Below are 13,121 nucleotides of genomic sequence, written 5' to 3' on the forward strand. Positions count from 1 at the left end.
TTTCAATACATTTTTTATTTCTAACTGTGCTATTCTTCCCTTTTCCATGGCTTGTCTACTTAAAATATTTATTAAGAAGCACATTGTCCTTTTTCCTCATCTGGATCATAGTAGAGCCTGGCCATGGTCAGCTTCCTTGATTTTAGGATAATTATCCCTAATTATGACTCCAGGATTCTTCCAAACTTTCAAGTGAACGTTTTTTTACCCTAATCCCTTTTCCATCACAGCCTTAGCTGTTGTCTTTTCAGAGGAGGGAAGAGAGGAAAAAGTTGATGGTCTATTTTCCTATGGACGCCAGTTAAAATTTGGAATGCATTCATGAGGATTTTATGGAATGTATATTTTTTAGCCATTTAGTGAATCAAATTATGTCACTGAAACCTAAGGATCCGATAAGAAAATATGTTTCAAGTTCTAAACGTCCAACTTACAAGCATATCTTCAAAATGATGTTTTAAAAAGTAACAAGATGCCTCTCTGCATGCTCTGCTATAAACTGTATCCTTGAATTTGCCTCTGTATGATTGTATTAAGTGAAATTTAATGTAATTCAATTTAGGCAACCCTAATGATGTTGCTGGATCATTTGAAATTGGTGGCTTCTTACCAGGACGTGAATAAGATGACTTGCCAGAATTTGGCTGTGTGCTTTGGACCAGTGCTGTTAAGTCAGAGGCAAGAGACTTCCACCCATAACAACAGAGTCTTTACCGACTCAGAAGAACTTGCTACTGCTTTGGATTTTAAAAAACACATTGAAGTGCTTCATTACTTACTTCAGCTCTGGCCAGGTAAGTGGTTCTGTGGAAATACTCTTCTCTTTCAATGACAGAGTGTTTGAATTAGCTAATCGTTAAATTTGCCCATGTATGACTGAAGAAAAGTTTTCTAGATTTTGTGTTTTGAAATAGTTACAAATTGATCCCTGCCCTTTAGATTTTTTTTTCCCACTTAAGTTTCCTGCTTTTGCTGATACCACTGTAGACATAGAGACCAGTGAACACATTTTGGATTCGATCAGATCTGGACTTGAATCCTGGTTGTATCACCTGTTAGAACCCTGACCTTGGGCAAGTCCCTTAACATCCCAGAACCTCAGTATCATCTTTTGTCATGTGACTTTAATATTTAGGGAATTTATAGGAGGAGTAAGTAAAAATTGTGTGTAAGGTGTTCAGCACAGTTCCTGGCACACAGCAGGTACTCGGTAAACATTAATTTCTTTACCTTTCCCTTTTTAGTTCAGCTGATATAGAGCAGACTTAATTTTTCTCCTTCAGTCAGTTCTTCTTCCTGACATTTCTGTTGTATTCACAGTCGTTCTTCATATTATCCGGGCTTGAACCGACATCTCCGGTCTTTCCCTCTCTCTTACCCGTGTCCCTTCTTCCAGTCCATACCAAGAGGCTGACAGTTATCTCCTGATACGGGTCTTAAGCAGTCTCAGAGCCAAAAGGACTGTGTGTTGAAGCAGGTGTTTTATAAGGTCCTGGATTTCAGTTCCACAGTTTTCTTACCCGATAGTAGCCTCTGCTCCCCTCCCCTCCCTGCAGCGCCAGATGTGAGGGTAGCTAGGGGCTCGGTGTAGGGCACAGCAGATGGAGGGCATGGGCCCGGAGTCAGGCTTGGATTCAGATCTGGGTGGCACTCAGCAGTGTGGACCAGGCAGATGCTGTCCTTTTCCTAAGCCTCAGTTTGCTTCTCTGTAAACAGTGGCTATCGCGGCACTGTGGTGAAGTTTGAGATAAAGCATCTCAGGAAACGAGCAGGGAGTTGAGCATAAAGTTAGCCCTCGGTAAATGTGCTTTGTCACCCGATTGTTAGTGTGCATGAGGAGGACAAACCTAAATCAAAGGATTCTTGATTTAGTCTTTTTTAAAAAATCTGGAGTTCCCGTTGTGGCGCAGCAGAAACGAATCCAACTAGGAACCATGATTCGGGTTAAATCCCTGGCCTCCCTCCGTGGGTTAAGGATCCAGCGTTGCCGTGAGCTGTGGTGTAGGTCGCAGACACGGCTCAGATCCCGAGTTGCTGTGGCTGTGGTGTAGGCCGGTGGCCTTGGCTCTTATTAGACCCCCAGCCTGGGAATCTCCATGTGCCTCGGGTGCGGCCCTAAAAAGACAAAAAAAGTCCTGAATGAAGATTCTCTGGTTAATTGGTCTTGATTTCTGCATTTGGTGCCTGACATAGGGATCTCCAAAGTTCAAGTTTTAAATGTGTTTCCTGTTGTTTCCTAGAACTGCTTTAATTTTCATGAACATGAGAAATTGGGAAAGGAGCCATTTTAGTCTTCTAATCGCAAATGAAAATTTACTTGTCAGGAGATGCCAAGTTTATCAGTACTTGAGTTCTTTATCATTAATTCTGTATCAGAGATTAGTGTCATTTCATTTATTTTGTTATAGCTGTCTTAGTTTTGGGTTTAGGAGCAAAAACAACACGTTATAGAAGAAAGGCAGGTTCAGATTTGAGATCACTGTATGGTTTTTTAGCGACAACTTTAAGCAGCATTCTCCTTGTGTGTAGCACCTTGCTCCAAAGATGTGTGTGGCTGGATTTACACTAACTGCCCCATTTCTATAACCTGCTATTTTCTTTAGTTAGAGTACCTCAGACGAAAGGCAGAACACGAAAGAAAGATGAGAGGGAGCAGCAGTCCGCTTCACTTTCTAAATCGCTTGCTCTTGGATTCAAGAAAAGGCAGAAACCCCCTGGCCAAGGCCCCCTCCCTGTGTCCGCGGTGGTTCGGGCCCCTTGCCGTTCGTACCCACCATTGTTCTTTTTGGGATTTTCCCTCCTGCAGGTGAAAAGAAGTGGGTCGCCTCTCCTGCCCACCGTTCACTTTCTTAATTTTCTGTTTTGTTCTGTGTTATTTTTTTTCCTTTTCTTTCTTTCTTTTTTTTTGGGGGGGGGGGCGCACCCGCAGCATATGAAAGTTCCCAGGCTGGAGGTCAAATTGGAACTACAGCCGCTGGCCTACACCACAGCCGCAACAACCCCAGATCCGAGCCGCATCTGCAACCTACACCACAGCTCACAGCAACGCGGGATCCTTAACCCACTGAGTGAGGCCAGGGATTGAACCTGCGTCCTCATAGATGCTAGTCAGATTCGTTACTGCTGAGCTGCGACGGGAACTCCTTTGCTATTTTTTATTTTTAAATTTTGGGCAAGAATATAATTCACTTAGAGCTTTCTACTTGAAAGCTCCTGTCTTCCGAGTGATCATTTAGAGCCCTGGCACTGGAACGAAAATCCTTCTGCCATTGGCTTTTCCGATTGTCTTCTGCCAAATCCCCGAGTTCTTTGGAAGCAGTTTTGGGGCCGGATTGGCAGCAGGTGAGGGAGCAAAATGGAAACATATTTCTCTTTTGACCAAAACAGTCTTCTTTCCATCTTTTTTGCATACTGGAGTTTTATAAAGTTGTTGCTTTTTAAAAATAGGTTTGCTGTTTTAAGAAGAATATTGACAATTAATGACAGGCTATCCTTTCACCCTTTTCGATGGGAAATGGCTTTAGCGAGTGTGTAACTCTTAGACCAGCTGTTTGCTGATCCCATTCGCCGTGATGAATAGATTTCGGACAGGGTGTTTTGGGGGGAAGGCTGTCAGCTTTCCCTGATTATTTTTGTTTTGTTTCTGCACTAGCCTGAGCTTCCTTAGGGCTGAATGTCGTTCACGCTTATGTCTCCAGGTCCTAACGGAGGACTCGGCCGCCCGCAGATTCTAGTAAATAATGTGATTATACATAGCCAAAGGCTAATAAAGAGATGAATAAAATATAATTCTAATGGTGGAAAACAAGAAAAGAAAATTAAGTTTCTTAGTAATTATCATTACATTTTGAAAGTTTTCCAGCAGCTTTATTGACTGCATTTTTTCATTTTATTCTGTTGAAGGTGGGTGGTCTCAACAGTACTGGAAAAAGCAAAACTTTTCTTTTGGGGTTAAAATTAGCCATTTTAAGTGCATATTTCATAGAAAACCATTTCAACATCAGTAGTATAAAAAGCCAGTGAACTTGATTTTTAGAAATTGAATTTTAGTCTAAAAGATATAAAATATTATAATTGGTTTCTTAAATGTTTTCCAAGAAAATATATGAAAAGAATTTTTGGGTAGGGACTTTGTTAAACAACTTTGAGCACCTGGCAACAAAATGAATGAGGGTTTTGCAGGTGAAAGTTGGAAAATGCAGACGAAATAAGACACGCTTAACACGCAGAGCCAAAAATGTTTTACTGTGGTTGAATCACAAACCAGATGGTCTCAAGGTTAGCAGAATACCCTAATGGGTTGACAAAAACAATAGGCATGACCCTTAAGCACCAAGAAGAACGGGGTCGCAAAGAAAATGAAGGGAAAAAAGCAAACAGACTTAGTGGAGATAAGCAGCTTCAGCAGAAGATGGAATATGAATAATTAAACAGCAGAAAAATGCAGATATCCATTCTGCAATTGCATTAGCTAATGGCATAGGACATTCTAGATTAATAACTGTTATTAAATAGCAAGTTAAAGTATATATCAGACCTTTATTTTCCAGGAAATTTTAGATCAAGAGCTTTCAGCTATTCGTAATCATATGTAATAACCACCATTAAAATGCTGATAAACAGAACTGTTACAGCCATACCTATACGGACTTATCAGGTAGTTTAATAAAATCTAACTAAAAAAATTATACAATCTGAAAATAAAATCACTGTAAATCTGGAAAACTAGAACCATGTAAATGTTGGTATTGGGCTCAGTTGTCATCTGCAGTAGGAGTCCAGTATTTCTGTGCCGGAGAGGGAAAGGTGCATTATCACTAAACATATGACCCCTTTGTCCTAGAGAGAGAAGGTAGGAATGGAGGCGGACTTATTAGTGGGGAACAAACAGGCAGAAGGAGAAAGGTGCCTTGCACAGTTTTTAACGGCTGCGCCTCAGTGTTTAAGCTCATTTGCCAAGTGTCTGGTTCCGTAACACACAGCAGAGTAAGCGGCAGAGCCTTGGTTTGTTGTGGAGTGATGTGTCTCCATGGCGATCTCTTTGGCCAGTGCAAATGGTGCATACTAACAGGACACATTAGTCGTCATGTGAGGAATGTTATTTGAGATTGTTAGATTCCTAACCAGAATGGCAAAGTAAAATTTCTGTACTATTTTCAGGCAATAAATGAAGACTGTTAGTAGCTAATGCTGTATAACCAAAGGTAACAAGTGGTCGAGTCTAGATTGTATGCATTTTATCAAAGTGAAATTTGGGCTGCTTAGTAAATTAAATTATGACACTGCTGCTGATAGAATTGCAAAACCCCACAAAGGTCAGAACTTTTAGAGCGAGCACCTTAGATGCCTTGGCCTCGTTTAGATGTCTGCAGATGAAGGGCTTTTTCTTTTGTTCTGTTTGTACATCAGCACGCCTTGCCTGCTTTTTGCTGTAGCTTTTAATTAGAAGAAGCTGTCAGCTTAGCTACTGTCTGAATTAAAGCTAGAGAATAATTAACTTGCCCAGAAAGTCAATCAGCATTGGAAATTGGATTGATTTGGGGGTATTGTGATATGGCATGATTTAGCACCACGGAACATTCTGCTAGCTTCTGTCCCTAATCTTGATTATGTCTGGTGACAGAAAAAATAATTATGGAATGCTTTCTTTTGGTAGTGTGCATGTTTTCGTTTTAATGCATGTTTGTAGTTGATTATTAAATGGCTTATCTTTAGTTCTGTGTTTTTAAATTGGATGCCTGTCACTAAAGCAAATTTATTGTTTCTAGTGCAACGTTTAACTATCAAAGAGTCAGCAGACAGTTTGTTCCCAGAGCAGAAGTCTTCTCTGAATTATCTTCGGCGGAAGAAAGAACGACCTCACCTGTTAAATTTGAGGGGCACCGGTCCATGCAGAGCACTGAGGCCAAGGCCAACCCGGTTAGACAGTCCACTTAGTAATCGTTATGCAGGGGACTGGAGCAGCTGCGGAGAAGACTACCTTTTAAATACAAAAGAAGCTTTTAGGAATGTGGATTATGATGACGTCCCCACGGAAGACAGAGAAAATGCAGAAAACTGTAGCAAAATGTATGACCCAGACATCATGATGCAACAGCCAGCTCCCGCTTCGGAAGGGTGTCCATTTCAGACGTATTTGACCATGCAGACCGCTGGGTCCACGGTGGACCCCACCGTCAATCTCAGAGATCTCCAAGAGAGTATTGATACTTTGCTTGGAAATCTGGAACGTGAGCTCAGCAAAACCAAGCTTGCTATGAGTGCTTGAGTTTTATTTTTTTCGTAATGTCTTAAGTTTCACGTCAGTCTTTCTCGCTTTCTTATATTTCTCACCATCATGTTTAAATTGTTTTACTCTTGAAACCCGTCAGTTACTAAGCAGTTCATGTGACTCAGTTAAAAACACCATTCATTAATATAATTCTACTTATTTCCTTAGAACCTTTTTCTTGAGATAAAGATAACTTGGACCTCTCGAGGATATTTTATTAAATCTTGCCGATTCGGTGGAGGTAACTTTAAAGTGCACTTCTAAGGTTCAGAGAAGTTACTAGTCCCTCAAGACTTTTGTGCTTTATAGGAAGTGCTTTTCTGGAGCTGAAACATCTTCCTTCTAGAGGAAGCTTGTGGCTGGCTGCCCAGTCCGGTCTGCAGGATGAGTCCATGCATACTGCAACGTCATTCCATCGCATTGCGTTTGCAATGCAAATGCTGCTGGAAGAAAACCTTTTTATAAATAAAAGTAAAATTATACAACTATTAATGTATTCTGTATTAACATTCAGTAATTATTTAAGCTTATAAAATTAAGTATTTTTATAATCCCCAAAAGATGTCTATAGTTATAATACATATATGTATAGGTATTAGAATGGGGGAGGTGTTGACTGCAGAGGCACATGTATCTTTAAAATATATGTCATGAGGCCAAAATCATTCAGGGAAAGAACATTTAAAGGAGTATTTGCATAAAAATAACTTGAACCAAAACACTTTAAGAACATCTGAATAGAAAAAATACTTTCTTTTTTTGATTCATAGAAAGTCACAATATCCCCAGGGAGAAGTCATCCTTTAAATTGAAATCTTCTAACTTTTTAAGGGGTTAAGTGCTTAGATTTCTACACTGGTGACTTAAATTAAAAAATCTTTGACTGGAGTTCCCGTCGTGGCTTAGTGGTTAGCGAATCCGAGTAGGAACCATGAGGTTGCCCGTTCGATCCCTGGCCTTGCTCAGTGGGTTAAGAATCCGGCGTTGCCGTGAGCTGTGGTGTAGGTCGCAGACGAGGCTCAGATCCCAAGTTACTATGGCTCTGGTGTAGGCTGGTGGCTACAGCTCCGACTTGACCCCTAGCCTGGGAACTTCCATATACCATGGGAGCGACCCAAGAAATGGCAAAAAGACAAGAAATAAATTAATTAATTAATTAATTAATTAATTTTAAAAAAAAATCTTCGACTATTCCATGCATTTTTATGTTCTGCTTTTTAAAACAAAGTAATTATATTTAGAGCATATTTATTTGTAGTAGTACACATATAACTTTGACTTTATAATTATCTTCATTTGTTTCTAAAGAAATCTTGCCAGTATAATACTATGTTATTGATTTTTTAAAAATTAACTTATTTTGGTTCAGTATATCTACAAGATAGTCACTATAGCAATCACAACAGTGTTTGACAATGTAAATTTAGAGGCCGTTTTTATTAAATTGGAAAGTATTTTTTTAAACTTTTATACCTACAGAATAATTTTAAAATTATAATAAAATTTGAATTACCAACTTAAAGATGTAGCAGCCATTAAAAAACTGACTTCTCGATGTTTTTCTAAATATTATTTAACTGTTTCTATGCAATATACATGGGTAAATGGAACATCTTGTTATTTAATTTGAAATTTTACTTGTTAGAAAACCAGATAAATAACTATTTTTATATGGAATTTTCATTTTTAAAGCTTTGTATAGCAATCCAGAAGAATACCAAAAGAATATGACACACACACACACACACAGTCAAAAGAAATGTACCTTAAATGTTTTATAAGACGACTGTCTTCTTTGTTTTGTTTGCTGTATCGTGTACATTGTATGAATCAAGTTTTTCCAGAAGTGTAAACGTTTTATTAAAATATTATAACTTTGGTGTCGATGCTGTTAATTGTGATAATTTTTAAGGATCACTTACTTTAAAGTCATTCCTTTCAAGTGAACATGTTGAGGTCCTGGGCCATCATATGTTATCTGTAAACATGTGTGATGACATCCTCTGTCCAAAACTGGGTTGTCCAGAACCTCCAGTACTTTAAGGGCCACACCTATTTTGCTTCACTGTTTTGGATGGGAATAGTTTTAATCTCTGTTATTTTAAGCAGAAAATACTAAACATTTGTTGTTTAAATCACTGTCATAATAAACTGCTTTTGTGGACTCTGCTGTAGTGGTCAGTAGGCTTATGCCTGTATTTTAACTGGTCTTTTCCTTCGAACCCTTTCTCGAGTTTTTATACCTGCTGTTTATAGTCTTCTGGGATCTTCCTACACTGTTAGACAATCAACTTTTATTCCCTTCTAAGCCTGCCAGCCCTCATGTTTTTAGGATTGTGTGTAAAAGCAATTTTAATTTTAGGGCGTGTACTTGAACAGACATTTTAAACAACTCGAGGAGAGAGAAAATAAAAAGCTCTCCTCCCTGCTGCCTACGCCAGTCCTGCTTCTCGGAAGAAGCAGCCCCCTTTTACTCTTTAGGTTGCTCCCTCCATCCGGCTAAGTTTACCGCTGTTTCTGGCTTCGTTGTCTACGCGGTTCTCCGTCGTTGTCCGTGATGATGAGAAGCAGTCTATCTCCCTCAGCACTCCTCTCCCCATGCGGGTTTGTTTGTTTTTTTTTTTTTTTTTTTTTCCCTGCTTTTTAGGGCTGCACCTGCACATGTGGAGGGTCCTGGCTAGGGGTCTAATTGGAGCTGTAGCCGCCAGCCTACACCACAGCCACAGCAACGCCCAATCCTTAACCCATGGAGCGAGGCCAGGGATCGAACCTGTGTCCTCATGGTTCCTAGTCGCCACGATGGGAACTCCTGTAACTATTAACTAGTGATTGTTATTCCCTGACCCATCATTTTGAAGCGGTACCTCTTGGCTCCACACTGTGGAAATGACCAAGCCTGTACTTTCCAACTCGCCACAGCCCTTTACTTCCAACCCCTGTCGGTGACACTATTAGCTTGTATAATCAGCTGTTAATAGATGCGTATTATTTTGGAGAGCCACACTTACGTTTTTCCTTTGTATACTGATTCTAAAAACCCACAAATCTGTAACTCGTAGTTGTCCTAGATAGTGCAGAGGTATTCGTGGGTAAACCAGGTCACTCCATCTCCAATCATATTATCAAGTCTGGATACTGTACACTGATTTAAGTTCAAATGGACTCTTTTATCTTATAGCCATCAACTTCTCCAGGCATGCCATCTGTCTTTTGCTTCATAATTGGGTCATGGCTTTTGAAGATTTTAAATTTTCCTGGAGTAAGTAATTGCCCTTTTTTTTTTTGGAAGAAAACTAACTTTCTTCACTGGAACACTTCACCATACAGTTGAATTACCAGATTTGTTCAGAGTACTTTTAGCTCTCATCCTGGGATTCTTGAAGTATTTTCTTGCCTTTATTTTTCTTTGACAGAAGGAAAATATTTTCTTCACTATAACTCTGAGATCATTTTAAGCTTCTTAATCAGCTTCGTCAAACTTGGGCAAAGTGATCTTTAGGTGTTATCTAGGATAAATTTTCTTTGCATTTCCATGTGCTACTTTTTTAAATATCCTATTCTTTCTTGATTTCATTTCTTTTTCTGCTTTGTTTGCTGAAGTATATGTAAAGGCACTCCCCCCAGCCTCCCAAACGGGGCGCATGGAACATAAACTGTGAGTCCTTGGGTGTCTGACAAAGCCTTTATTTCTCACTTACACCTCACTGTGCAATTGGGCTTGCAGTTCTAGGTTCAAACTCATTTTCCTTTAGAACTTGGAAGACATTTCTCTATTATCTTCCAGCATCCAGTTTTGCAGCAATCCGGGCAAGAAAGGTGGTAATTGAGACAGGAGAGGGTAATAGAAGTGGTGAGAAGTAGTTATATTTTCTTTTTTCTTTTTCTTTCTTTCTTTCTTTTTTTTTTTTTTTTTGGTATTTCTTGGGCCGCTCCCGCGGCATATGGAGGTTCCCAGGCTAGGGGTCGAATAGGAGCTATAGCCGCCAGCCTACGCCAGAGCCACAGCAACGCGGGAGCCGAGCCACGTCTGCAACCTACACCACAGCTCACGGCAACGCCGGATCCTTAACCCACTGAGCAAGGGCAGGGACCGAACCCGCAACCTCATGGTTCCTAGTCGGATTCGTTAACCACTGTGCCACGACGGGAACTCCTGTATTTTCAATATACTTCGAATAGGAGCCTAAGAAATCTGCCAGTGGACTGCCAGAAAGGACTAAGTCCTAGTGGCTGAAGGGGGAGCTGCTCAAATGAGACTGAGACGACTGTGGCATTTTTAAATGCGTTCCTGGTGATGGATGGTGCTATGCATTTTTTATCTTTTTTTCATGTTTTTAAGTTTTATTGAAGTATAGTTGATTTACAATGTTGTATTAACTTCTGCTGTACAACAAACTGATTCAGTTAAACATAGACACATATCCATTCTTTTTCGGACTTTTCCATCTAGGTTATCACAGAATGTTGAGTCGAGTTCCCTGTGCTGGCCAGCAGATCCCCGTATACAATGCAACGTCCGTTCCATGGACAAAGGTGTGGCTGCTGCTGTTATGAATACGGTGGTTATTAAAATGCCTTACAAAGTCCTGTTAGCTGCTGAGTACCCCTGCTTCTATACCTGGTATTGATGCCCATCGCATCACTGCCAGAGCAGGAAAGGAAGACTTCCCATCTGTCTAAGCAAAGCCCCACATCTTTGGAAGTTTTCAGACTGTGTAAGTTCATATTAGGGACCCTAAAGAAACAGGTTTGGGAGTGATACTGTTCCTGGAAAGCGTTTAGTTCCAGGCGCCAGAGTGGCTTAAGCTGAGTAATTTATAATTTCAGGTCATCAACTTTTAGGTACTTGGATGGTGATGAGATTGTGTTATGTTCACGAATAATAACAAGTCCCAATTTGAGTCTTGCTGACCTGAGCAATTCGGTACAAGGAGGAAGGCCCTTTGCCCTGCCCAGTGTTCACTTTGAATTCCGTAAGCGCCTCCGTGATAAACACTCCTGATGCCAAGTCCCGACAGAAGCCTCGGACTGTGTGCCCCAGCTCCCAGGAGAGCAATCAGGCAGCCTCGTCCCTGAAACTCAGGCAAAGGCACATGCCGCGAGGGTGAGAAAGGGGCTCCGACGCAGAGCAGTCACAGGCGTCCTCGGCAGTCCCCGAGGCTGGATCCCACCCTGTTGCCTCAAACTTGGAGTCTTTCTCCTACCCTCGTGCACAACCTGGCAGCAGTCTGACGATGCCAGACCACGGCCTGTGCGCCTCAGTTGTCACTGCTAGTGCCCTGATCCAGGCCACCATTATCTCTTCTGTTTTATCACTTTGTTACCACTCTGTGCCCTCCATGCCCACAGTCCTCCGCCCATAGAAGCTAAAGCACACCCTTGGCAAGATCAGCCCCTCCGCTCCCGGGCTTCGCCCCCCTCCCTCTGCTTTGGCAACACTAAGGACCTCGTTCCTGTCCTGGGATCTTCGCACTTGTCATCCACAGGCACTGGAAGGCTCCTTACCCACGTCTGACTTGGGTGGCTTTTTTGTCATCTTGCATCTGCTTAAATACCAACCCAATCAGTACCCGCTTCGAGAAGTGGGGGAGGAAGACGATGGGGATGTCTGGTTTTCGAAATGAGAACAAAATAGTTATGCTACTATCTGATCAAGCTGTGGACAGTTATAACTTTGGAAAATGTCTCCTGCCTTCTTTTCTTTTCCTTCTTTCTTTCTCTTATTTTTTTGGCCACAGTTTTGGCACGCAGAAATTTCCAGGCCCGGGGTCAAACCTGCTCCACAGCAGCAACCAAGTCCTCTGCACCACAAGGGAACTCCCCTGGCTTGTTTTCACCAAGATGTTTATAAAAATCTGAAATCTCCTTGTTTGATTATCATCTGTGTCTGCTTTTCTTGAATGTAATTTCTCGGTGGCAGCAGGGAACTTGTACATCTAGTTCGTTGCCATGCGCCTGGGACTGACAGCGTAGAAGATGTTCGGTTCATTATTAATAAGTGGGCGACTAAACAGAGATTCTTGGAGAGTGGTTATCTTTTACCAGGAAAAGACTAAGGACCAGAGATGCAAAGTCAATGTGATTTTTTCAAATATTTATTCCGGAGCAATAAATCACTTATGGTTAAGAAAGTGATGCTTTCTTTCTTTTTTTCTTTTTAAAATGATTTGTGTTTCTTTTGGAACTAGAGCGGCATTTGGAAAATTACTGACTTAAAAGTTGTAGGTTGGTAATTTTGGGTAATTTTTTGCTGCAGAATTCAGAACAATTGTTTAAATGATATGTGTATGAAAAAGTACATCTCGCTACGAGAAAGAAAAGGTTTTCAAGAAAGCTGTTGTGAAAATGCATCATTTATTTTTTATAGAAACCATCATGAAAAATATCCTCCTAATTTTTATGTACTTTTTACTACAGTTGGAGAAAGCTATTTTTATTCAAAATGTTTTCATAAAGTTAAATGAACCCTATAAGTAACATTCCTCTTCTTACTTTAGAGAGAACAGCAGAGACCATTTTGAGGACAGGCACTACATTTAATATTTTTATTTTTCTCAAACAAGTGTTTGAGTAAGTGAGAAAAATGCCTATACATTGTCCCTGAGTTGGGTTAACTTAATCCTTATTTGTTCAATTAGGCCATTGGCATGCTTCTAAGTCAGCTGAGGTAATCTTCCCTTTTCGGCTTAGCGGCGATATTATGTCGTCAAAACTTGGTGTCGGCCCAATAGTCTACATACTTCTTGGACTGGAGATTCTGCTCTTCAAATAAACTTCTGAGGAGAGTGTAAAATTCCAACTCTGGAAAAGCACAGTGGATATTAAATCCAGAAAAGGGGAAGTCCCTTCC

At 40.7% G+C, this 13,121-nt stretch overlaps 1 protein-coding gene across 2 annotated transcripts in view; it reads left to right on the forward strand.

Moving 5' to 3' along the window:
- Positions 1-7,183, forward strand: part of SYDE2 (synapse defective Rho GTPase homolog 2) — a 44,789-nt gene extending 37,606 nt beyond the window's left edge. The window contains exons 6-8 of one of the 2 annotated variants that reach the window (XM_047785424.1): positions 563-794; positions 5,161-5,204; positions 5,769-5,830. In XM_047785424.1, the coding sequence (XP_047641380.1) occupies positions 563-794; positions 5,161-5,171 (243 nt within the window). In that variant the 3' untranslated portion in view covers positions 5,172-5,204; positions 5,769-5,830. Of the gene's footprint in view, positions 1-562; positions 795-5,160; positions 5,205-5,768 lie in introns of both variants that reach the window. The other variant, XM_047785423.1, reaches the window with a different exon arrangement.
- The last annotated feature ends 5,938 nt before the right edge of the window (positions 7,184-13,121 follow it).

This window comes from Phacochoerus africanus, chromosome 6, assembly GCF_016906955.1.
Source record: "Phacochoerus africanus isolate WHEZ1 chromosome 6, ROS_Pafr_v1, whole genome shotgun sequence".
Taxonomy (NCBI): Eukaryota; Metazoa; Chordata; class Mammalia; order Artiodactyla; family Suidae; genus Phacochoerus; species Phacochoerus africanus.